Source organism: Papilio polytes, unplaced genomic scaffold, assembly GCF_000836215.1.
Source record: "Papilio polytes unplaced genomic scaffold, Ppol_1.0 DF822289.1, whole genome shotgun sequence".
In the NCBI taxonomy this organism is placed as follows: domain Eukaryota; kingdom Metazoa; phylum Arthropoda; class Insecta; order Lepidoptera; family Papilionidae; genus Papilio; species Papilio polytes.
Genome location: NW_013526915.1, coordinates 1,884,415 through 1,908,418, shown reverse-complemented (window position 1 = coordinate 1,908,418; position 24,004 = coordinate 1,884,415). Strand labels below are relative to the sequence as shown.

Sequence of the window (24,004 nt, the reverse complement as noted above, 5' to 3'; positions counted from 1 at the left end):
TATTCCCTCTTCCTATACATCTCCTCTACTGTCTAATCCACGTTCCCTTTCCATCCTGTTCTTATAAGTTATAAGGGCAGGAAAGAAAAGGGAGTAAAGTTGGGGCTCCGGTACCACACTCATGAAACAAAACGCGGAATTGCTTCCACTTCACGCCTGTCTTCTGTGTGGTCGTGGTATTGCTGGGAGCGAGCCGGCTTATTACTATCATTCTTTTACTTAGTAACTAAATTATTCGTCTTACTTCTTACTAATTTTATAAACTAACTTTCTCACGTGACTTCGGACACGTGTATTAAAAAAAGTTGCAATGTGTTCTTTCAGACTATCCTCCACATTTACATCAAATTTCATAAAAATCCGTCCAGCTGTTTATGTTTCAAACTCTAACAAACATCCATCCATCCATCTAAACTTTCGCATTACATTAATATTATGAATAAGTTTAGATAGATAGATAGATGTTTGTTAGATTTTGTTGCCTAGACGACTGGACGGATCTCTATAAAATTTAACAGATGTAGAGGATAGTCTGAAAGAACACATACATATGCTACATACTTTTGTTTTTTTAAATCCACGCGGAAGGAGTCGCGGATGTAAGTTAGCACTAACATAATTGTCCATCTTCGAGAACTTACTCGAAGAGTGAAGATAATTACCGTATGACGTCGTTTTTATGTTTCTAGATGTCTCTTCTAGTAGCCAATCTGCAGCATCTTTCCTTGGAGCTGGCCATCCGAACTCGCCTTCCTCTGTTGTTGAAGCGTTTTTTAATATTTCTAGAGCTTCAGGAACTATCGGGCTCCTGAAACAAAATGTATAAAGAGCGTAAAGTAAAAAGATAAATTTGTTACATCAGCACCATCCATTACATATAAAAATTGACTAGAAGTATAACTTTTTTCAAATGGCTATATCCATACACTTATTCTATTATTTATAGTAAATATCTGGAAAGACATAGAATGTTACCTTGCAAGTACCAGAGCTAAAACTGTAGCAGCAAGAGCAGCCGGGGATGTTAGATTGTAAATATTCTTCTCTAAGTATGCTTGACTCTTCTTTGCCACATTCACATCAAACTATAAGAATAAACATTTATCACTACTCGTCAAATTTAATCGTAAAGTAAAAAGACTTATAAAAAGACATACCTCATTTTCAATTCCTACTTCAAGTAACGTCGCTAAAGTTTCAGCAGTGATTTCAACTTTTCTTTCGCTTTCTATTTCCTCGTCCGTCATATTTCCATCTTTATCATAATAATAATATTCATTAACTTCAGTTTCGCTTCCATTATTCTTCTTCATATCCACTGGATAATAATCTACTTCCTTATCAGCAGCTAAAGGTGCAAACGATCCATCAGGTTCTTGTCGCAATTGTATCCATTTCTTAATAGATTGTAGTAAATTGGGATCCACTGGGTAGTAAGATTGAATTTTTGTTAAGATTTCCAACATTTTAATTGTAGATAAGTGACTGCTCATTGCTGGATGATCGCTGAAGGAATTGTCGCTTTTTCGAAACGATAATAATATCTGGACCTGAAAACAGAAATTATTATTATTAACCAGAACCGTAAAATTTCAAAGGCAAGACAATCCAGTTGTATAACTGATTTAATTATTATACTAAAATGCAATTTCATAGCTTACTTCTACTAGGTAAAGACAAATTGCACTTATATTTCAATATTTTCTGGATTTTGCATTTTTTACCTGTTCAGGCAATTTCTTCAGAATCTTCTCTCGTTCATTATCTTCAACTAAATGTGGAATATGTTCCAAAGCCAGCAGCGGAGCCAGGCTCGCTGATGCTGCTGACAGCTGAGAGTCTCTCCACACTCCTGACCACTGGTCAGCGGAGTCCGTCAGTAAACTGTACAATGGCAGATGCAGACCTCCTGACACTAGGAGAGTGCCGCTCGCAGACCCTGGCACTACACCGTGAGGAAGACCGAGCTCCAAGACTTGAGAGAAACCTGCTTCTTCATTGAAATTCCAGATTCTGTGGATAAATGTTTTTATTGTTAGTTTAAATAATTGTTCGTATTTAAATCTGTAGAAAAGAATAGAGTGTAATTAATGATAATAAATTGTCTTAGATGTCCAAAATTTATTTGAATTATTTTATTTTCAACTCCTATGAAGACCAATTTGTAGATTTGTTTTAAAAAGTAGAGCAATTCCCAAGAGGAGAGCCATAGTTAAGCAACGTTGTAAATCTGGTTATAACAATATAAACTATCTTACTAATTTTAAATGCGTATATTTTGATGGATGGATGTTTGTTAGAATTAGTAACTAAACTGCTAAAAGGATTTGGATAAAATTTGGCATAGATGTAGAGGATAGTCTGGAAGAAAAGATAGACTATTCATTTTATTTAATTTCACTCGGACGGAGTCGCGGGCGAAAGCTAGTATAACATAATTTCGGTTCTCACCTGAAATCCGCTTTTTCTCCCCACAGAGCGCTAAATCCTACAAAGTTGATCCTCGTGTCAGGAGTGAGGGGCCACACGAGCAGGCTGCGCTCGGCCGGCGCGGCGCCGCGCCCCACCGCCAGCCGCGCGCCCTCCCACCACACCCACCACGCGCACCACGACCCCGCGCCCGCGCACTCCTCCTCGCCGCGCTGCTCCGCCTGCTCTGCACTGGCGAGGTGCACGTCATACCCTGGACAGTCGTACCAATGAAGGTGTCATTGTTATAGAGATTTTTTAAACACTTAATTTGATAGTGTCCAGTATGACGAACAAGAGAGGTAGATCTAGAAAGATGGATTGGAAAGGTGACATGACCAAGAAGAGAGTAAAGACTGAGATGGACTGAACGGATGATTTGATAGAGTACAAAAACCTGTTACGCCGACACTGCGGGAGTAGGAAAAGGAGGGAGGTGATGACGTCCAGTATGACGAACATCTAATTTAAAAAATCTACTTCAATCATAAAACATTCATAATTCATATCCAAAAATATGACTTTACTAAAAAAATAAGTTTGTTTGCTATAAAAACTCCTTCACATTAGGGGTTAAAGAAAAAGTGACACATTTTAGTAAACTCTTGCTTTTTTAATGTGTTAAACATCCATAGAATTGTTTTTGAGAATCACATGTTTGACAAAAGGTTTTAATGAAGAAGTAATAACAATATTGAAAACCAGAAACACGAATCATTTTTTATATTCTACTTACCATGTTTTCCTTTAGCGATCCAGACTCGAGTTCTCTCAAACACCACTCTATACATATCTTCAGTGGGTTCCTTTACAGCGGAGAGTGCGACGTGCGCGGCGCCCTGCGCTCGTAGTTCTAGAACTAAGCCAGCTCGGTTGCGAGGAGCAGCCACCCACTGCCACTCCCAGGAGCCACGGGATGACACCGCAAGATGCTCTGAAACACACATTGTAGAAGTAAAATGTAACAATCTCTTGCTGTCGAAAAAAATGTAACTGTAACAACAAGGTTGCTGCAAGAACTACAGCAGCAGGAAATTAAGAAAATAATAAAAAAAAACTTCTTGCTGTCCAAATATTCTTTGCAACGACATCTAAAGTAAAGTTGTCTTAAAAATCAGTTAATTCATTTACGAATTATGTATGTCTACGGCATTTGCTACAAAGTATTTTTCAAACAGTAGCAAACATTTAAGAAATATGTTGACTAGACGTAGGGAGAGACATTTTTACACCGATAACTTCTTTTTACGGTATTATCTCATTGTCAAATTTGACAGTGTTTGAATTATTTTGTGATTTTGATTATCGAACATCAGGTATCGTGAAATGCGTGCGTTACTGTACCATAAGCACTTATATACTCTACATTACTTAGAAAGAAATTATTAAGAAAGTAAATATCAAAACAAGAACTTAAAGAAACAAAACATTCGTACAAAATCTCAAGACGCTATCTAAAAGACTCGTGTTTAAACTTACCGTTAGCACAAAAGTATGCGCTCTGAGTGTCACTTCTGTGCAGTCCTTCTGGCAGTACGAGGACACTCGCCGATCTTATCACTGAGCCGACCAACGTCTCGTTGTTAAACGACGTGTATGAAACGGAACAATTGTCCGCACTGTAGCCAGTTACTTCCACTGAAATGTAAAAGAAAAATATTCAAAATAGTACTATTGAAATAGAAAGTGACAAATAGCAAAATTTGCAAAAATGTGTCATCTTCGCTGGACAGAAGACGTTCAGTAAATTGTCAAGAAAACTCTCTTCACCTTCCCACCTTTTCTTCATAGGTAAATGGTGGGAAAGAAAGAGAAAAAGTAATGAAAAAAGAACACTTTTTTAATTTATTAATTCTTACCAATAATAAATGTAGTTAATATTGAACAATCGTAAAGTTGTCATGGAAAATCATAAAACAATGCAATAATCTTGATTCACATCAAACTTTTATTTGTTTCAGTATAACGCTTTCTTAATGTCGAGATTTATATTGCTTTCTTACGACTTATAGCAGCTTCCTGTGTCAACCAGGACCGTATAACATGGATTATGTCTTAAATCACAAACGAGAATCTTTATCCTCAAATCGTTCATTCGACTTTTCATCGAGTGTTTTGAAGTTGTGTGTATTTTTATGTCATGTTTTCTATTCAAGAAATATAGACAATATCATTTGAATATCAATTCTTGAATTACTTTCGTATCAGAACGGTAATAAAACTATTTTACCCCCAACAAGGATATTTGACAAGCTCGTAGACTATTCGATATTTCCCAAATGAGTTTACGTTATCATAGTGAAGCCCATCTACATAATACACGAACTCACGTCATTGATGCGATTGTTCCCGCCCGACTCCAATTTAAATGTTAATTTGCGACTCCACCATCAATTTGAGTAGCTTGTTAGCATGCTTGTATTAATTTGTGTGTTGCCTTCCAAGTATTATACACGTAAATGTTCACTAAATTGATGTATTCTAATTCGTTGATTAGTTTAATAGGATCGTTTTTGACCGACTTCCCAAAAGAAGGAGGTACTCAATTCGTCTGTATGTTTTTTTTTCTAGGTGTGTTACGGCATAATTCCGCCGCTAGTGGACCCATTTTGATAATACTTTTCTTTATCCGAAAGGTAATACTTACAGGTGGGTCCCATTTTTTTGTTTGATTTTTGGAGTCAAATACTACGACGTAGTTAAATAGTTTAGCTCAAAATCGCGCGACGAAATTTAGGGTCATTTTTGCTTACGTAGTCTAAACTATAAGACTTATATAAAAATGATAAAATGAGTATGGAAGAATTGTAGCCCTTTAAATTTGCTAAATAAAAGTTGGAAGTCGGTTTTTTTTTTTTGTAGCAATTATCTCCTAAATCGATTAGTTATAAGTTCATTCGCTTTCCAATATTGTAGTTAGCATGTATCGTTAACCCTTCGTTAAGCTATTAAGCAAATTATTTTATTTTGTTTTCTAAATACTGTACAATGAAACTGGTTGAATGCTATAATTTTACGACCTTCACATTGGTTTTCTTTTGTTAGTCTATAGGATTATAGATATATCTTTAGAATTAACAGAGTGGAGGGTGCAACCACGTGATATATCTAGTTATTATAGTTAGAAATACCATAATAAAAAGCGATATAATCTGCTTTATAAGAAGCTAATATTAGTTAAAGGTTGTTAATACACAAGTCATTAATCAAGCAACATTAATGATATAATTAGAGTAACAAACTTTGTAGCTCGCAAGAGTTTGAACAAACTTCTTGGTGATAAGTTTACGCTGAGATTGTTAAGCCAAACTAGATCACTACTTGGGAAAATTTATCATAAATAATAATATATCATCCAAAGTTTTTAATAAGACTTGAAGCTGCTAAAACTATGGTCTTCTAGTTAATTTCCTAGGTGTAGAATTTTCGCTTAAATAAAATGAAATAAATGCACCTCTCAGTGTTATACAAATAAGCTAAAAACCTAAGGATGAGTTGGATTAACAATAAGACAAACTAAAGTCGAGTAGCTTCGGAACTTCATTAAAATAATTTGCTCCAAGGATTACGCTTCGAATCATTTTTGAAGTGAGCTGGGCTATTGTTTTCATTACATTTAAACTTTCCCACTGTTTGTAAGTTTGTTGAAATATTTGCAAGCAAAAATAAAATATTAAGAAGATAACTTTGATATCTGCTTTCTACATGAGTGTAATGTAATGGAAGTCTACATGTATTTGTGTTTATCATTTTCGTTTAATAAATTGAAAACTTTCTCTGTCAAACTGAAGTTATACTGAGAAAACGGCTACATAGTTAGTTAGGAATTAGCATCAACGTATTTCTGCTTGTATCTGCTTTGAGATTCTTGCTTCGCCTTCAATGGGCTGATGTAAAGTAAACCATAATTACCAGTAATGTTCTTCCTTCCCGGCGTATTTACAGCAACTCTAACCACCAGCTGAGTACCGCCACGGGGACCGAGACGCAGTCGCTCGGTCACATACAGAGCTCCGGTACTTGCGAACGCTGCACCAGCACTTAAAGCCAGGAGAGCGGTTACCTTAAATAAAAAACATATTTATTACGACCTGCAGATACGCAACTGCTTGTGAAAGAGAAATTACGCTAGTTTTAAAAGGGTCTTAATTCGTGGTGCATAGGAAATACCACCAATGACAGACCATTTTACAACATGTTATTTAGGGCCTGTCCCATCACTGCCTGATAGAGGCTTAGATAGCTTACAAAAGACGTCACTATCGGATAAGGTAACAAAATCAGATATTTCTATCACATATTTTTACTTGTTGAATTGTTATTTGGTGGGACATGCCCTTAATCTTTAGGCACCAAGAATGAGGGCATATATTCCGTGAGGACCTATCTTCCTCTAAAATTAATAAATTCATGTCGTAACTTTAGTTATCCATATTGGTTGATATACCATTTATTACTTTAGTACTATGAGTGTTATCATAAAATAGTGAATAGTTATTCTCATGTTATGATACTTGGGAAGGCTCCCCGATGTTATGTAAGTCAATAATGTTTCATAGATGGAGTCAGTGACGACACACGTCCGCACTTTATTGATACAGATCCCGATAGTAAATTATTATTGTTTGATATTTATACGATAATGGATTTGATGACGTTTTATGGGTATAATAATGGAGTTTATTTGTACTTTGAGGATTGAAAGTTATATGAATTACAACAAGGCTCTTAAAACAGTAGAATAAACTGTAAATAGTACTGGAGTGTTAAATCTAACAATAAAGAGTAAAGATGTTTATCATTCGACAATAGCTCATACATAAAATAAATTAAAAATAATTCGAATGCTTAAATGAATTCGAAAATATATAGTAACTAACTAAGTAGGCCTATGTCCAAAGGTGGAAGAATTAAGGCTGATCAAGGTGATGATGATTGTAGTATTTAACATAAGCAGAGTTAAATTTTATCCAGACTCGAAAAAAGGCCAGTGTAAACGTGAATAAAGTTAATACAAGAGACTCATCATTCAATGTAAATGGAGGTGTACTGCACTGCAGAATGCTGCGGCGACCCATACGTCAGAGAATTTCGTTCCACACAACAAATAATGCCGTCGACTAAAAACTTTTCGTGAAGAACAAAGGCTACATTTAACCTGAGAATAGTTACCATTCTTAGTTTAAAAATTTGAAACTGTGTTTTATTTTGTTAGTTACAAAAATGAAAAGTAAATTTTTAAATAATATAACATTTTCTACTACTAGTTTTTGCCTGCGTTTCCATCTGCGTGGAATTTAAAAAAAAATAATTAGCCTCTGTGTTTTTCTAGACTATTCACTGTATGGAAGCCAAATTTAATAGAGAATCGTTTACCTATTTAGGCCAAACATTTATCCATCCATCCCTCCAAACGTTCAAGTAAGATTTTTGAATAAAAAAATATATAAACTTTGTATATATTACTCTTTTTAACAATAAACAATGTAAAATAAACAAAATCAAAATAGACCCCGTGAAACAACCAATTCGTAAATAGCCGCGGGCCTGACAACAAACCGGAGCGCAATAAACGGACGAGTTAACGTTCAGGAACCAATAGGAATGTACAAACATTCGTGCAGTTGACGCAAACGTTGGTAATTAGCTTTCAACGTGACTGTATCTGTTGGTATTATAAATGGTTGGTCTTTGGTCGGTCGATTGGCGCGGTTTGTGTCGAGTGCAAATGTGTCCTTTATGTGCCAGTAACATTTGGTGCGGTCAATTGGTAACATATGAAACTGCGGTTCACCGGAATAAAAGTCACGGTATTGCGTTTAAGGATAAATATACACGATCATAAAGAACATGAGATCAAAACATGAACAAGCAAAAATACGTAATTTACCTCATAGATCAGAAACTATTATTTGTATTGATAAAAGAATTGATTAATATGAAAAAGTAGTAATAACTTGTCTTGTTTTGTTACCGACTTATTATTTACACTAGTTTTCGCACACGACTCCGTCCGTGTGGTATTAACAAAACAAAAGTAAGTAGCTTATATGTTCTACCAGACTATCCTCTACATCTATGCCAAATTTCAACAAGATCCGTTTAAACTTTTATAGTATAAGTAAGATAGGTTGTAGCTTTTTATAATCAGCTTCACAACAAAATGAAAACACTCCTTATAGACTATATTCACTAAATGCCAAGTGATATTAAGGTATCAAAATAATATTATACAGGATAAGTGATTTTGCTCTAAAATAACGATAACCGTGGAAAACAATGCACGGGTTACACTGATGCGAGTTTGAATCGCTAAACCGGTATAGATTGCCTAATCGGCCCATTTGCGCCGCCGAACCCCGGGCTGATCCCGGCAATCCCTAATCGGGATTCGATGAGAGACATCGATCGCAAACATATCGCCACCGACCGTGCCCGCGACTAAACGGGGTAACCTCATGTGAGTTTAAAACCATGAATAATTTTGTTTTAAATAATTCATTAGACAGAAAGTTCGATGAATACTCCGTATTTATACAGACTGATGATGATGTTGATGATATATTAAATTTAAAAACAAACAACGTAGATTATGAACTTATTCTTGTCATCTCTTTGAATCAATCTCACTAATATATGCGAAAGTTTAGATGAATGATTGTTAGAGTTTATAGCCTAAACTGCTGGACGGATCTCGATGAAATTTGGGATAGATATAGAGGATAGTCTGGAAGAACGCGTAGGATACTTTTGTTTTTAATTTCACGCGGATGGAGTTGCGGGCGCAAGCTAATCACATATAAAAATATCAGTAAGACGTAATCTAATAAAAATATTATGTAATACTAAATGTTATGACATTTAATACGCCGCCCCCTCGTTAAAGTTTATCGAAGATCAAAGCCAAACAGGAGGCGTATTATGTTCGCTTCGTACGCTTCACTTTGCTTTCAAACTACTGAGAAAAAATATCGATAAAGAAACACGTTCCTGGAATCGTGAATTATATAAGATTGAGCTAACGGTTGTATTTAAGAATTAACACATTTTTCATTAGTGATAATTTTGGTCATATTTTATACTTTTTTTTTATAATTAAAAATGTAACTAGCTAGTTTAACTTTACAATTTCTGCTTTAGATATCTGGTTCGTCTTCAATTCCTTAAATTCAATTCCTATAGACGAAAAAGTGTCTAAATAATATGTTGTCAGGATAATTTAGAAGAACTATTTGTATTACCTTCGTTTATCCCAATACTTTTTTGTTAAAAATAACATAAAGTTAAGTAAATTTATGAGAACAATACTCTACCATAACAACACATTGTGTACGCAATGTCGGTCGGAACAATAACACAAAATATATCGTATTTATTTAGGACTGGCCCTTACGTAAATATTATCGCTTATAACTGTATCGTGTATTCAAAGCCATAAATTAATTTGGCAAGCGTACGGATGTGGAATAAACTTCGTTGTAACAGCCGTAGTATTTCAGGTGGGAGAATTGAAACAAACGGTTGTTCTCACTGTCATTAGAGCTTTAAATGTATAGAAACAAAAGATGACGTTTGTAATGTTGTAAGTAAAGACCACTGATTAGTACTAAAGCGTGTTATCCAAGAAGCCAGTATTAAAAAAAATTCTGACCATTTGAAGACATACAAAAAGTTTAATTAAATTAGCTTGGAAATAATTTTTTTGCTACTGCAATCATGCTTTTTTCGCTACATATGGCGTTGAGTGAATCTTACATGTTAAATGTACACAAGGTCTGCAGAAAACGACTCTGAGTTCGGCGATAACTGGTTCAAAGCTGTTACTTAAATGTGTTTACTTACATCACATTAGAAATCTTTAAAATTACATTTCTCTACAATAATAGATAGATATAAACTATAACATTATAGACATAAACTCTTAAATTTGTATATTTAAAAAAATTACATCAAAACCCGTTGCGTTGTTATCAACATCTAAGCAAACATAAGCACAGACTTTGTTTCATAATGATAATTTCCTTAAAATATTACAACATAAAAATACTTACATCCATACAATTATTTATATTGTTGGTAATCTTCACATCAACTTCGACAGTCTCGCCGACCTTCAGAGCAGGTGGTAAAGAGAAGTCCAGTTGTATAGGACGGAATACGTTTATAGTACGCGGTGCGGAGAAACGCAGCCCTCGATTGGATAAAGACAGCGCCCAAAGTGACCAACGTCCTGCTTCAGATGGCGCTGCGATCGTCACTCCGTCTGTAGACAGTTGACTCCTGGAAAACACGAAAAATTAAATTCGCTACCCACGTAAGTATATTGTTCAACTGTCCTAATAAAATTTAGTTCAAGATTTATGTAGATATGACAATTTTTCGACCTTATTATTGTGTGATTAATGTTGCAAACATATAACATAAATGCGAAAGTTTATGGGCGGATGGATGTTTGTTAAAGTTTATAGCTTAAACTGCTTTACTGATCTCGAAGAAATTTGTCATAGGTAGAAGATAGTCGGAAGCACACATAGGCTACTATAATTTTTTATTCCCCACAGACAGAGTCGCGGGTGAAAGCTAGTTAATCATTACAAAATATGTTTTCATTTACATAACATTTGTAAACAAACGAAATATTAGTTAAATGTTACCGACAAATTTTAATAACATGAATTTCAATATTTTATACACAATTAATAATACAAGCATTGTTTAAGCAAAACTAGTTACAATATGTTAATTAAGTTGGACAATGGTAATGGCTTTATCGAAAAACCGTACCAGTGGATGTTATTTTAACGGATAACATTATATTAATCCAATTACTTCATGTTTTAATGATTCAGTTCTCTTAATGACAATCTAATACAAAGATATTGGCTTGAAATTGTATATAATTTTTATTAACTAAACCTAATCATGCTGGCCGTTAATGTAGACATTGTTATTGTTACTACCTTATATCCGCGTGTTCGTATGGACTGAATTAAAAAAGTAGCTTCATTGTTCTTCCAAACTATGTTCTACATCTGTGTTGAATTTAAAAGATATCTGTTTAGCGGTTTTAGTAACAAACACAAATTCATACAAAGTTTCTCATTTATAACATTTGTAAAAGAAATTGTTAACAATATTTATAATACTTTTGAATTAATGCGATTGTCAATAACTTTATAAATAAGAGTACTCTCTTTGAATCGCAGCCAATCAGTCGGAGTTCATCAAAACTTTGTTGTGAAAGTTACGGCATTGATTTGTGATCTGTAGGGAATTTCGATGTTGTGACGTAAAATATAACCGTACTTACAGCCAATGATAAAGACTTTTGACCGACTTCCTAAAAGAAGGAGGTACTCAATTCTTCTGTATGTTTTTTTAATACTAATGTTTGGGTAGTGTGAAACATAGAGATTCAAAAATTTTATAGAGAAGGCGTATTTCACACTTTAGTTGAGACATTTTTAAATAAACATCACTAACGCCATCTATTACCAGTCAAACATTTAAATTTGTGCTTTTTTAATGTTGAATGTTTTATTACACAATACAAGAATATGAGGTACGAAACTTGAAAAATAAAGTACCTTTCATAGAAAGTACCGGTGAAAAAATTTTGTTCACTGTCTCGTCTATATTTTATTTAAATGTCTTTGATGTGAACCCTTGTTAGCCGTTAGTTTCCCGAAACTGGACTTTCACGGAAAACAGTTTGTCATTTGGCAATGCATAACTTACGGCTCTGGACAGATGAATCAGCGGATTTTGAATTTATGAGAGTTAACTCCCTGACTTATTTATTACCGGCTATCGTAGTTTGCAGCTGCGAATTGATAATTTATTTTATTACTAAAGCCGCGTCATATACTGTTCCCAGTGAAATCACGGTACAATTGATTTGATGCGAATTTCATATAAGTTATAGAGGAATTTACTGCGTTTAATTCACACAAATTCCGAAATAGTTCTCTCGAAATATAACTTAATCAACTCTATTCTTACTAACTTTAGAAACCTAGGTGCATCCATTGTAACATTAATAAGTCATGACTTGGTTCTTTTACACAACTTTAATGAATGACAAGAGGTGTATTATAATTATCTATTCTGATATTGTGAAGATAAAAGATTAGTAATTTTGTATATATTGAAATAACTCAAAAATTACTGGGCCGATTTCAAAAATTCTATTTCTGTTTAAAAGCTACGTTATCAGTGAGTAGCATATATTTTTTAATTTTGGCGAAGTCGCGAGCTTTTATAATGCACATGCATTTAACTTTTTCGAGTGCTTTTAAAACGTTCATTTTAAAAATCATAGTTCATACTATAAATATACTGGAAATTTTAAAGTTATCGGATGTCCAAATTCTAACAATTACTTTAGCTTTTCATAATATAAATTGCAATCCATAGTATACATACGTATAGTTAAAGCATCTCCACATCCAGAGGCGGTCGTGTGTGGCGGGGGGCACGAGGTGCGCGGGTGCGCGGGGTGGCGCTCGCTGCCGGTACAGCACGCCGCCGCGCCCGCAGCCGCCGCCGCCGACGAACAGCGACACGCCCGCGGACACGAACTCCGGACCCGGCTGGTCTTCATGCTCTGATGTTCTGTAGGGAAATTTGATTTGTATACAAAATAAGTAAACAAATATATAGCCTAAAGTATACAGACAAAATTTACAATTCAACTTTTATCATTATACTAGCTGTTGCTGGCGACCTCGAGCGCCTAAAATTAAATTATAATAAAACATATAGCCTAAGTTACTCACTGATAAAGTAGCTTTTTCATGGGGGATTTTTTTTTTGAAATCGGTCAAGGAGTTTTTGAGTTATCTCAATTCTTACAAAAATACAAATCTTTCCTCTTCATAACATTAGTATAGAAAAATAAAACCACAAAATAGTGAATATTGTTATTGCATATTGAGGAGAAATTATTAAGCTATAAAAAAACCTAATTCTCTAACGTGTTAAACATTGTTCTTTTTTACTCTAATAAAGAAACTTTTATATTCAAACCATTGCAAAAATGTATGCATTTTCATATTCATAAAGATACACTCTACGGTGCGTTAGTCTTTACAGATTTTTTCCATAATGCGTATAAAACCTGCACTTCATGCATACAAAAAGGGTATCAAAGGCTTCTAGTAAAAGGATTTGCGCAATGCAGCACCGTTTGAGGTAAATGGTAACGAGAGAGTTTTAGCCCGATTAGAACCGCGCTATCAACGCTATCTAACAATAATTAAACATAGTGTAATTAATATTCGAATGCGGCTGTTCGCATTTGTACGCTATTCATCGCTGAGTCTATTAATTGAAGTGAGTTAGTACCCTAGATTGCATTCAGTGAACGTAAAAGTCATAAATATATCTACCGAATTGTAAATTGTTTGATAACAATCCAACGTGTGAAATATGTGATGGAAAATTTATTACTTTATCTGGCAGTGACGTCATTTTTAAGTTCTCCGTGCCTTTATCAGCCAGTGGTGGGACAGGCCTTTAGTCCTTTTGACAGGGTGTGTTATTTTGGTGGAAGGTATTGAGGAAGACCTATCACCACTTGGTAGATAAAGGCTGATGATGTATTATTTGCCAGTACGTCTTTTTTAAATGACTCTATCCATAAATTTGTAAATTATTTCAGAAAAGAAATTTAGGCAAACAACTAACAGCAATATTTTTATTTATATTTTAACTGTAGTTTTAAGTTTTTATATATCTTGTTTCAGGTAAATCTTGGGAGATATATATAAAGCACTGCAACTTGTGAATAAAAAGATTGGATTTAAGTTACCACAATAACTTCACGTCTTAGCTAAGTTGCATACTTGAAGTATAAAGAGCGATCCTGTCAGCAACAATGTATTTTCCTTCGCCGCACAATTTATCATACTCCCCCCTGATCACTTGAAGCATAAACTTGAAGATAACTTGCCAAAGAAATAGATAAAAAGTTTCTTGAGATACACTTTCGTATAAGAGGTGACCTTTAAATATTTTTCGTAGTAATATTCTTTTAGAAGAAACGATTACTGAAAACACATTCACATTTCAATAAAAGATATTTTTCCATATATATTGTGGGTGAAATATATAATTTCTCTAAAGTTTTAAAAAGTAATCTGCGATTCTTATTTTCTTGCCTTTTATTAATCTAACCTCAATAAACAAATCGGTTTGAAATTCAAATCAGACCTACTTTATTACCAATTGTTATTCAGAAACTAGGACTGGATTATATTGTCATTTTCTATGAATTCATTGACCTTGTTTGATACAATAGAAATTAATATTCTTCTTACAATGGTGTATACAGATAGAAAATGAAATATGAGGTTTCATTATAAAAAACGATATAAAAAAACAACCAAATCTTAGAACATGCGTCACTTGAAACTAAACTATGGCACAACTGTTTAATCCTACTTTGGTTCCTACAACCTTACAAGGAGGTGCACACAATACTATATCTTTATTCGTAAAAATTAACCAGTGTATTGCCTGCGAATCAATCGACAGTGTGATATTTTAGTCAAAGGTGTTTGCCCGCTCATAAAAAACAATTGTTACAGTATTTTCGCGGTTAATTACGTTAAAAAGTCATGATGCCAAAATAGTTTTATTCTCGTAAGTATATGGTATAAACCATCAATATATTTGACGTGAGATTTTCAACGGGGCGCCTGATTAATGGCCCGTATCGGGCGCCGTGTAGGTGCACCGGAATGATTTACTGCGCCCCAGCCTTGCCAATGTTACTGGATACAGTATTACAAGAGATTAAATACTACAGCGCTATCGTACAACATAATGAATAATACATATAAAAAATTGGAGTGTCTATTTGTAATATCAAAAGAAAAAATCCAGTTTTCAGGAAGACGATGTATATATTTACGTTGCTGGTAAGGAAAAGGAAAATATCGGGTAATCACCAAAGCTTCAATTGAATAAAACGCAAGTTACATAGTTCGGAAACGCATATTATGAAGTTATTTAATACCCAAACGAATGGTTAAATGTAGTTGGGAAACCGGTTTTTAGTGCCGCAGTAGGAGTTTATCTTAAAATTAAATACATTAAGGGCCTGTCCCACCAAATTGTAAATTGTCTGATAACAATCCAACGTGTAAAATAAGTGATGGAAATATCGGACTTTGTTCCCTTATCTGACAGTGACAACATTTTTAAGCTATCTGAACCTCTTCAATGGTGGGACAGGCCATAAATTACTATATAGTATCGTCGTAATTGAAACGTCTTACGATTGATGGGGATCGAAGCGAGCGTCAGGCGGTGATCGGGCCCCAATCAAGCACATCAGGGAATCAGGGGGAGCGAGTACACGCAACTGCAGGGCAGCTCTTGGGTACCACCATCTCCTTTCTTCCACAGCTACTGCGACCTGTAGAATAACACTCGGCATTAGTATTTAGTAGTTAAGATTTTTTAAAATCTTTTTGTCCACTATCGTCACTACCTACAAGACTGGTTTGTCAGTTACGAGTCCTCTACGCCATTGCTTTGAGTCTACACAAGTCTACTACATGTGTGATACAAGGTTCTACGCGACTGCTACGCAAAATCGAAACTCTCGTATTAAGAGGTTTTATAACCATAGTAGAACGATAGATTTACATTGTTGCATTTATAAACAACAACAGATCAACCTCTTTTCTTCAACATTGTTAGTATACACGGATAGTTTCAGAACGGAGCACTTCTAGCGCAAATTGTTTGTCCTTTTAGTTGTGTAATCGTCGGTGTCGCCGGAGAGAGCGTTTATATTGCCACATCTAGATACTGTCAACAGACGAGAGAGAGACTTAATTGTTAGCCCGTATAGACAGCAAATTGTCTTCCATTTAGTTGTCCGCTTACTTTGAAATTGTTAATAATTTACCTTAAACTGTTTGGACTGGAGATATGATATAATCGCCTTTTATTTTGAGAAAGATTATTTTACTTAGTTGATTTTACGTAAAAGGTACAGCTCAATCTCAACACTTTCTGGTTTATGTCCCCATCATTTCGTCGCATAATATGTCTATACCACGCTAACCTTTTGCTTCTCAATTTCTCCACCGCTGGCGCTACTTTCAAACTTCCTCTAATGTACACATTCTTAACTTTATCCAATCTTGTCACACCACACATCCATCTTAACATACGCATCTCAGCCACATGCAATTTCCTTTCATCCGCAACTTTGGTGGCCCAGCATTCAGATCCATACAATACGACAGGTCTTATGATGGACTTGTAAATCTGTCCCTTAAGCCTAAGAGGCATTCTTGGATCACAAGTCACACCAGTAACCTGTCGCCATTTCATCCAACCTGCATTTATTCGGCTTTTTACGTCTCGGTCATCGCCACCGTCGGACTGGACTAGAGAACCGATGTAAAAGATTCGTATACTCAATTGTACGAACTGTTTTATTTCAAAGTTCTTTACGATTTTTTACCAAACATTGCATGCTTAGCTTATTTCTTTTGTTATTGTAATTTATTTAAAAACAATTTATTTTGGTAAAACACAGCGGAACCTATTAGAATAATTGCTACGACAGTGGTTATTAAATTTGTCTCCAATGGTATTGTCAAATTATGTTGTAACAAGACGCCCTATTAAGGTTAATTAAGAAGGACAAGGGAATGTTAATTTTCGTCACGAAAATACACTTTTTTGTCCAGTGACTTGGGCGTCAGCCTCTTAATTACATAGAATAAAATTATGTTAAAAAAATGTATTGGTAAAGTATTCTTGAAAACAGACTTTATCTTTCACTAGCTGTTCGCGTACGGCTTCATCCGCATGAAATTATTTTATTGTTTACATTTGTCAATTTCTCAATAGCAAATGTCAAAATGACATGACATGACAAACCTTGGCAATCTTGCTTTCTTGATATTGGCAGCAACTTATGGTCCCTTTCCGACATTAGGGTTTTTATCCAAATTATTTACCCCCTAAGTTTAATGGCCTGAAAATGTATAGCCTAAAGCGTAACGTTAGTCTAGGGCTTTTTATTAAATAAAGAATTATTCAAAAATATGCTAACATCTTTGGCAACAAAAAAGTGTGTGTTTACGCTTTATTATAATAGTATAGATGTCAACAATCAAAAAAAATACACAAAAAAGAAGCTTGTTTATTGCGATGTAGATGTCTTTTTCTCAATCTCACTCAGTAGAGATCTAAAATAATATTTATCAAATAGAAATAACATTCATAAAAGTATTTAAAAAATAACATTTGTAACTTAAGACGTTCTTTTACAGAAATTTACGAGCATATTGTTTTGGTAAACGTTAAACATCGTGGTCTTTAACATTAATTGCTAAATATAATTTAATTAGTTGAGAAATTTAGATAACGTACAAGATTGAGTTGAATTTGAAGAGAAATATTTACATTCAATTAATAAAACTAATCAAATTAGAATACATTTAATTGAATTAGCTCAAAGATACAATTATTTGGAATTAGTTTCAATTGGCTTCAATTGTAGACTGCGAGACTTCAGACCCGTCTTATCTTTTAATACTAAATACTTTAAATGCTGAACCCTGGCTTATGTGAAGCAAAAGTAATCTCTATTTAGAATACCCGTATCACTTTAGTACTGGCAATCTTAAAAACTAGATTTCTGCTTTCAGCATTTACGTCGAAGAATTTACTTTAAGTACATTAATTTATTAACTACTGTTTTTAATGAATGTTATTGGTTAAATAAATAAAATGTACTGTAATTAAAAATTATCAAAAATATTACATACATAGAGAAAATAGTTGTATTTCGTAGAACCCTACCAATATCCATTAAAGCTCGATACAAACTTTGTCGCAAACACAAAATCAACATAACGCTAATTAAGCTCGGCAAACGTCGGCTCAATTTCACGCCCACTGAATAGACAAAGCTTTATAATTGCAATAAATATTAGATAAAGCTTCGGTACGACGGGTACTTTATGTTTTGTCAAATTGTTTTTTACACACTCGCAAAGGACTTCAAATTACGATATACCAAAAAAGCTTTCATGACCGGTATAAAAGCTCTATTTTTAATTTTTACAGTAAAACTTTTAAATTAACTCTTGCATTGCTTAAGAAACAGTTATCCTTTGAAGCAATTTCAATCTTATTACTAACATAATGACGTTTAAATTACCTCCTTATGCAGCAGTCGGACGTGGAAGCTGACTACGTCACTCACGGGCTCCCCAGCCTCGGTCACGTAGTAGACGAGGAGAGAGCTCACCGGCGCCATGTCAGCCGTCACCGGGAACCTGGATATGATAACTATGACATTAGTGCCTTATTAAAACTACACATGATAGACAAATATAACATTCAGGGCCTGTCCCACTAAATTGTAAATTGGCTGATAACAATCCAATGTGTGAAACATGTGATGGAAATATCGGATTTTGTCCTCTTATCTTCTTTCTGAACTTCTATCAGCCAGTGGTGCGACAGGCCCTTAATATTCATGCAGCCGGATTCTAAAATGAATATTAAACAATTCGCTTGTTTACTGCCGTCTAGATAGATAATCGTCAAATTGTCGTCAATACGATATGTGCCTGAAATCGATCAATATTTAATTCTTTATAACCGTTTTCTGCAATTTCGAATACTGTAATCATGACTGAAATTTATCCGAACGTTAATTTGTTAATCGTCGCTCGTTTGTATTTTTACATGTCGATTGAGATCATTGATTATTTTTAATTGATACAACGTGATGCTCAATTTTAAATATAATCGGTCGTATTAAGAGCTGTATATGAATATTTATTTATTTATGTATTGGTGATAAGCACTCAGCATGCATTGAATAAAAAAATTTGATCAGTTAAAATCTTTTTTGATGACATACTTCAAAAAGATCATCATCACCAGCTCACTATACGTTCCCCCGAGGGGCTCGGAGCCTACCCTAAGTAAAGGGTGACTAGGCCATAGTCAACCACGCTGGCCCAGTGCGGGATGGTTGACTTCACACATATCTTTGTATTTGTGAATTCACTTATTCATATAGTGTTGCTTTCTTTACAAATTTAATAATGGATAAGATATAAATAACTAGGTATTGCTCGCGACTTGATCCGCCTGAAATTAAAAAATAATCAAAAACATGACCCATATTATTCACTGATTAGCTTTTTAAAGGTGAAAGAATATTTAAGAACCCAGTAGATTTTGAGTTATTTCAATACATACAAAATACAAATCTTTCCTCTTTACAATATTAGTATAGAAGTAAAGATGACGCGGCAATAGCATAAATTGTTACTTATACAATTGACTATGCAGTCGTGAATTCGAATACTTCTTCACAATCTAATAATAGTTACAATATAATCATAATAAGTAGAGCGTCGGTGGCTCAGTGGTTTGAACACTTGACCAATGTGATTTTCGATTTTTCGAATTTTCATATGTACATAATTTACCCGACGTTCTTACGGTGAAGGAAAACATCGTGATGCAACCTGCACATATCGGCGAAGAAATTCAAAGTTATATGTGAAGTCAACCAACCCGCACTTGGCCAGCGTGGTTGACTATGGCCTAGTCACCCCTTATTAGGGTAGGCTCTGAGCCCCTCGGTGGGGACGTACAGTGAGCTGGTGATGATGAAGTAAACATGTAACAAGTGTAATAACTCAAAAACTAGTAGGCCGATATAAAAAAATGGCCATTAAAAAGCTATATCAGTAACATAGGCTTTTTTATTATTTTTTAATTTCACACTGGTGAAGTCGCGAGTAACAGCTTGTAAACCAAATAAGTCTAATATTGAATGCAATAATTAAGTATTCCACTCAAATTTAACATCCTTACACTATAATGCATAGATTTACTTAAACTAAACTAACTTACTACTAAAAACAGCTAGTATTACCAGACTGTTAAGTACAATAAAGTTACTAAACTAAGGGTAGGTAATAGAAAACTTGTTAATACAATACCGTTATTGAATGATCCACGGACCTTAAGGCTAAGTTTCCCCATTACTGTGAGGAGGCGAGCTGTCTGTTAACTTAAATTACTTTTACAGTTCAACTGAGAGTCAATTATAGTTCCATCATTATAAAAGCGGTTATCTGCTACCGTTTTAAAAGTTATCTTTTATCGCCGGTTTAAAAAATATAATTTTACTTAATTCTCGAAAAGAAATCCGCGTACGACAAAAATATGTAAATAATACTATCACAATCACGATAATATTATAAATGCAAAAGTTTAGATGAATGGATGGATGTTTGTTAGAGTTTGTAACCTAAACGATGAACGGATTTCGATGAAATTTGGTACAGATATAAAGGATAGTCTTTTGTTTTTTTTTTATATTCCGCGCGGATGGAGTCGCGGGCGATAGCTAGTTTTGTATATGGGAAAAGGAAATGAAGTAAAGTGATTTATGTGAAAGATTTTAAAGTTATTAATGATAAAATTAAGTAATCAGATATGACGGCTGATAGAGATGTATGGAAGAGCAGCACATACTGTGCCGACCCTCCATAAGGGATAAGGGCAAGTGGATGATGAATGATAAAATTAAGTAACAGTTAAATTAAGTACTTACTTAAATTAAGGTTTAATTAAATTAAATTCAAGGTCGAGAGCTTCCTAAATTCATTAAATCCAACTGGATTAAGAGGTGATTAACAGTTTATCGGGTTTGAGTAGGTTTTTTTTTAATTAAAATTATCTTCATTAAGGGATCGTTAATACTGGATTAAGTTGAGAAGATTTGACGGGCATCAAAAAAAAGAGCGATTTTAATAATTAAACGTATCTGTAAAAATTACGCAAATATAGAAATATACGTTGGTACAAATTTCGCACAAAACAGACTAACTGCCAACATGACTACACTTTGCTGAATTATCACTTAGTGTACCTATATTCTCATGCAAAATTTTCATTATATGTACATACATCTCCCTTAGTGTCCGTAAAACTGATCTAAGTACCATATCAAGAGTATACAATCAATTGCCAGTACGAGCGGATAAAACAATTGATATACTAAAATCCATTCAATGCACTAATGAATGACAATGAATTGAATGGTGTTTCGACTAGACAGATATTCAGACAATAGGCGTGGAGTATTTCCAAATACACAGACAGGTGTCCACTCTCATTAGCGATGATTCCCGCTCGTTTACTGTTTCAACAACAGCCATTTATGTTTGTTACGTCTGCCTTTTGACGTCCCTTTTATGTCTCGAACGATACGCAAACAATAGCCTCGTTTGTCATCAAACTAAACATGTACACGAGATTTACAGACTAAAAAGTAATCAAATATAGAGATTTTTCAATTATTACGATGATATAAATAAAACATACTAGTAATAATCACAGTTTAAGTGTAGTTTAAATTCCACAAACAGTTTATTTTCGTTTTTTTCTCGCACCTATCACGTAAATTTTCGTGAAAGATCCTCTGTTGTCGTTAAATATGTATAACTTTTTAAAATTTTAACACTTAATTCATGTTCAATATAACTATGAATATTATAAACAATTGTTAATTTTTTTCTCCTTCTAAGATCCATTTTTATTTCAATCGTGTAATTCATCTTAGTTCTATCAAAGTTATAAATAAAATAGACAGTTAAAGAGATAAGGCGATAGAAAATCGAGTCAAAGACAGAAACCATTAATCGTGTCGAAAAGTTCAATGAGCCTCGCTTAGTTTAATGGGATGAGGATAGTGCAACTAATTATGTCTGGCCTTTGATTGAGAAAGTTTTACTCGATCTTCCAACTAATAATGTTGACTTTTGGAAAACTTTGCAAGGAATTTACTTTAGTATTTGCGAATAAATTACTGAATTACGTTTAGTGTAAAATAGAAATCGACTACGAGAAATGTAAGAAAACTTAACAAGTATGTTATTTGACGTTGCAGACAATATTTTATATTCATAACAATTTTATCTAGAAATTTGAGATGTTCTAGAGATATCTTATAGCAAACATCCATATAAAATTGGTATTTATAACGTTAGTAAGATAATCAGAAGTGGCTTAGAAATGTATGAAGCAAACTACGGAATATAAAACTTGTATGGAAATGTTATCAGTTTGATGCATGACAGTAAGTAGCTGTACCAAGCTATTATTCAATAACATTCGTTTGTAATAAAAAAAATAACAATTTTCATTGAAGCCATATAACGCAAAAGGTAACAATCGTTCATTATACATTTTATAGAAAAATAAAAAGAGAAACATAACATAATATTAGAGGAAAAATTTGATACTTGGAATTGCGAAAATGTTGCAATAAACCCGTCGGGACATTCATCACAACCATGATCTTGTTTTTGTCCGAACACGAGCACATCCGATGGCATTTTTCATTCATTTCACCCTGACATTATTTTTATTGCTTAAAACCAGCACATTCGTCATTGTCACGGACAGTATGAAATGGTTTTTTTTATTGGACTGTTTTTATAGATTGCAATGCATTTGTACAATAAGTTATGTATTGTTTTTAATTAAACCAAAAATTGGTTTAAAAAAGAGGAAGAATATATTCGATTATTTAGATATTCTACGAGGTAATTTGTAGCTCCTCTACGCAGCTACGGAATTCGTAGCAGCGTAGACGTATCGCCGAGAAATTGTGTGAACATTTTGTTTCTATCTCTGAATTTTAACGGGCTACATTCTTTTTCTTAGTGTTATTTATTATGAAAAAAGCCGAATATAATATCATTTCCCCAATGGACTCTCTAAATAAATGTATTTGGTATTACGAATGTTGTGCAGCTCAGGGTCAGATCCTTCCTCAGATCTTATCGCATAGGGATAGAGATGACAAGGGGATGACGTAAGCGAGGGATCTAACAGTAAATTTATTACGTTATGTTAAACTATGATGATAAACGATAATATATCTAATTTAGTTTAATTATATTACATCAAAAAATCATTGAGGTTTCATGTAATATTTATGAGATAGAAAAAAAAACAACAACGAACAAGTGAATTCGGCTACATTAATAATTAAAAAAAAATAATTTGGATTAATTTTTAATTAATGAATGTGAATATTGTAAAATATGATTTAATTGCATCTCCTTCCATTTGCATTTAATCGTGCAAGACACTCCCATTTCTAAAGAAGTTAAAAATTACATTTTCATTTAAGAATGTTACTTCCTCAAACAATAATAATAGAACTTTACTATAAGAGTCTCCATTACTCATTAACTAATGACACGAAAAAATCGTGCCAAATATTAACGGACAGCCGCGGTCAGACTGCGGTCTCCGACAATTTGTTACTTGTCTACAAATGTGACCTCGTTCCGTTTGTCATATCTTTTGTTCTAATTACCGATACTAAAACAAGTGTATAACAATTAATGTAATGTGAAATTTGTTACAAACTAAATTTAACACGTTTACTGCGGCAAGTAAAATCATAATTCTTCATCTGGTGCGGCGGCGGGCCGAAATGCGCACCCAATGATTT

At 34.0% G+C, this 24,004-nt stretch overlaps 2 protein-coding genes across 2 annotated transcripts in view; both read right to left on the bottom strand.

Moving 5' to 3' along the window:
* The window catches only part of LOC106106184 (C3 and PZP-like alpha-2-macroglobulin domain-containing protein 8), a 17,802-nt gene extending 4,843 nt beyond the window's left edge, over window positions 1-12,959 (bottom strand). Inside the window, exons 1-10 of the mRNA XM_013286730.1 lie at window positions 12,895-12,959; window positions 10,521-10,749; window positions 6,382-6,532; window positions 3,949-4,107; window positions 3,206-3,403; window positions 2,452-2,683; window positions 1,725-2,013; window positions 1,158-1,550; window positions 976-1,085; window positions 663-808 (exon numbers count right to left, since the gene is read on the bottom strand). Coding sequence (XP_013142184.1) covers window positions 663-808; window positions 976-1,085; window positions 1,158-1,550; window positions 1,725-2,013; window positions 2,452-2,683; window positions 3,206-3,403; window positions 3,949-4,107; window positions 6,382-6,532; window positions 10,521-10,749; window positions 12,895-12,917 — 1,930 coding nt within the window. The 5' untranslated portion in view covers window positions 12,918-12,959. The remainder of the gene's footprint in view (window positions 1-662; window positions 809-975; window positions 1,086-1,157; window positions 1,551-1,724; window positions 2,014-2,451; window positions 2,684-3,205; window positions 3,404-3,948; window positions 4,108-6,381; window positions 6,533-10,520; window positions 10,750-12,894) is intronic.
* A 2,789-nt stretch (window positions 12,960-15,748) lies between these two features.
* The window catches only part of LOC106106182, a 63,292-nt gene continuing 55,036 nt past the window's right edge, over window positions 15,749-24,004 (bottom strand). Inside the window, exons 9-10 of the mRNA XM_013286729.1 lie at window positions 18,665-18,782; window positions 15,749-15,892 (exon numbers count right to left, since the gene is read on the bottom strand). Coding sequence (XP_013142183.1) covers window positions 15,749-15,892; window positions 18,665-18,782 — 262 coding nt within the window. The remainder of the gene's footprint in view (window positions 15,893-18,664; window positions 18,783-24,004) is intronic.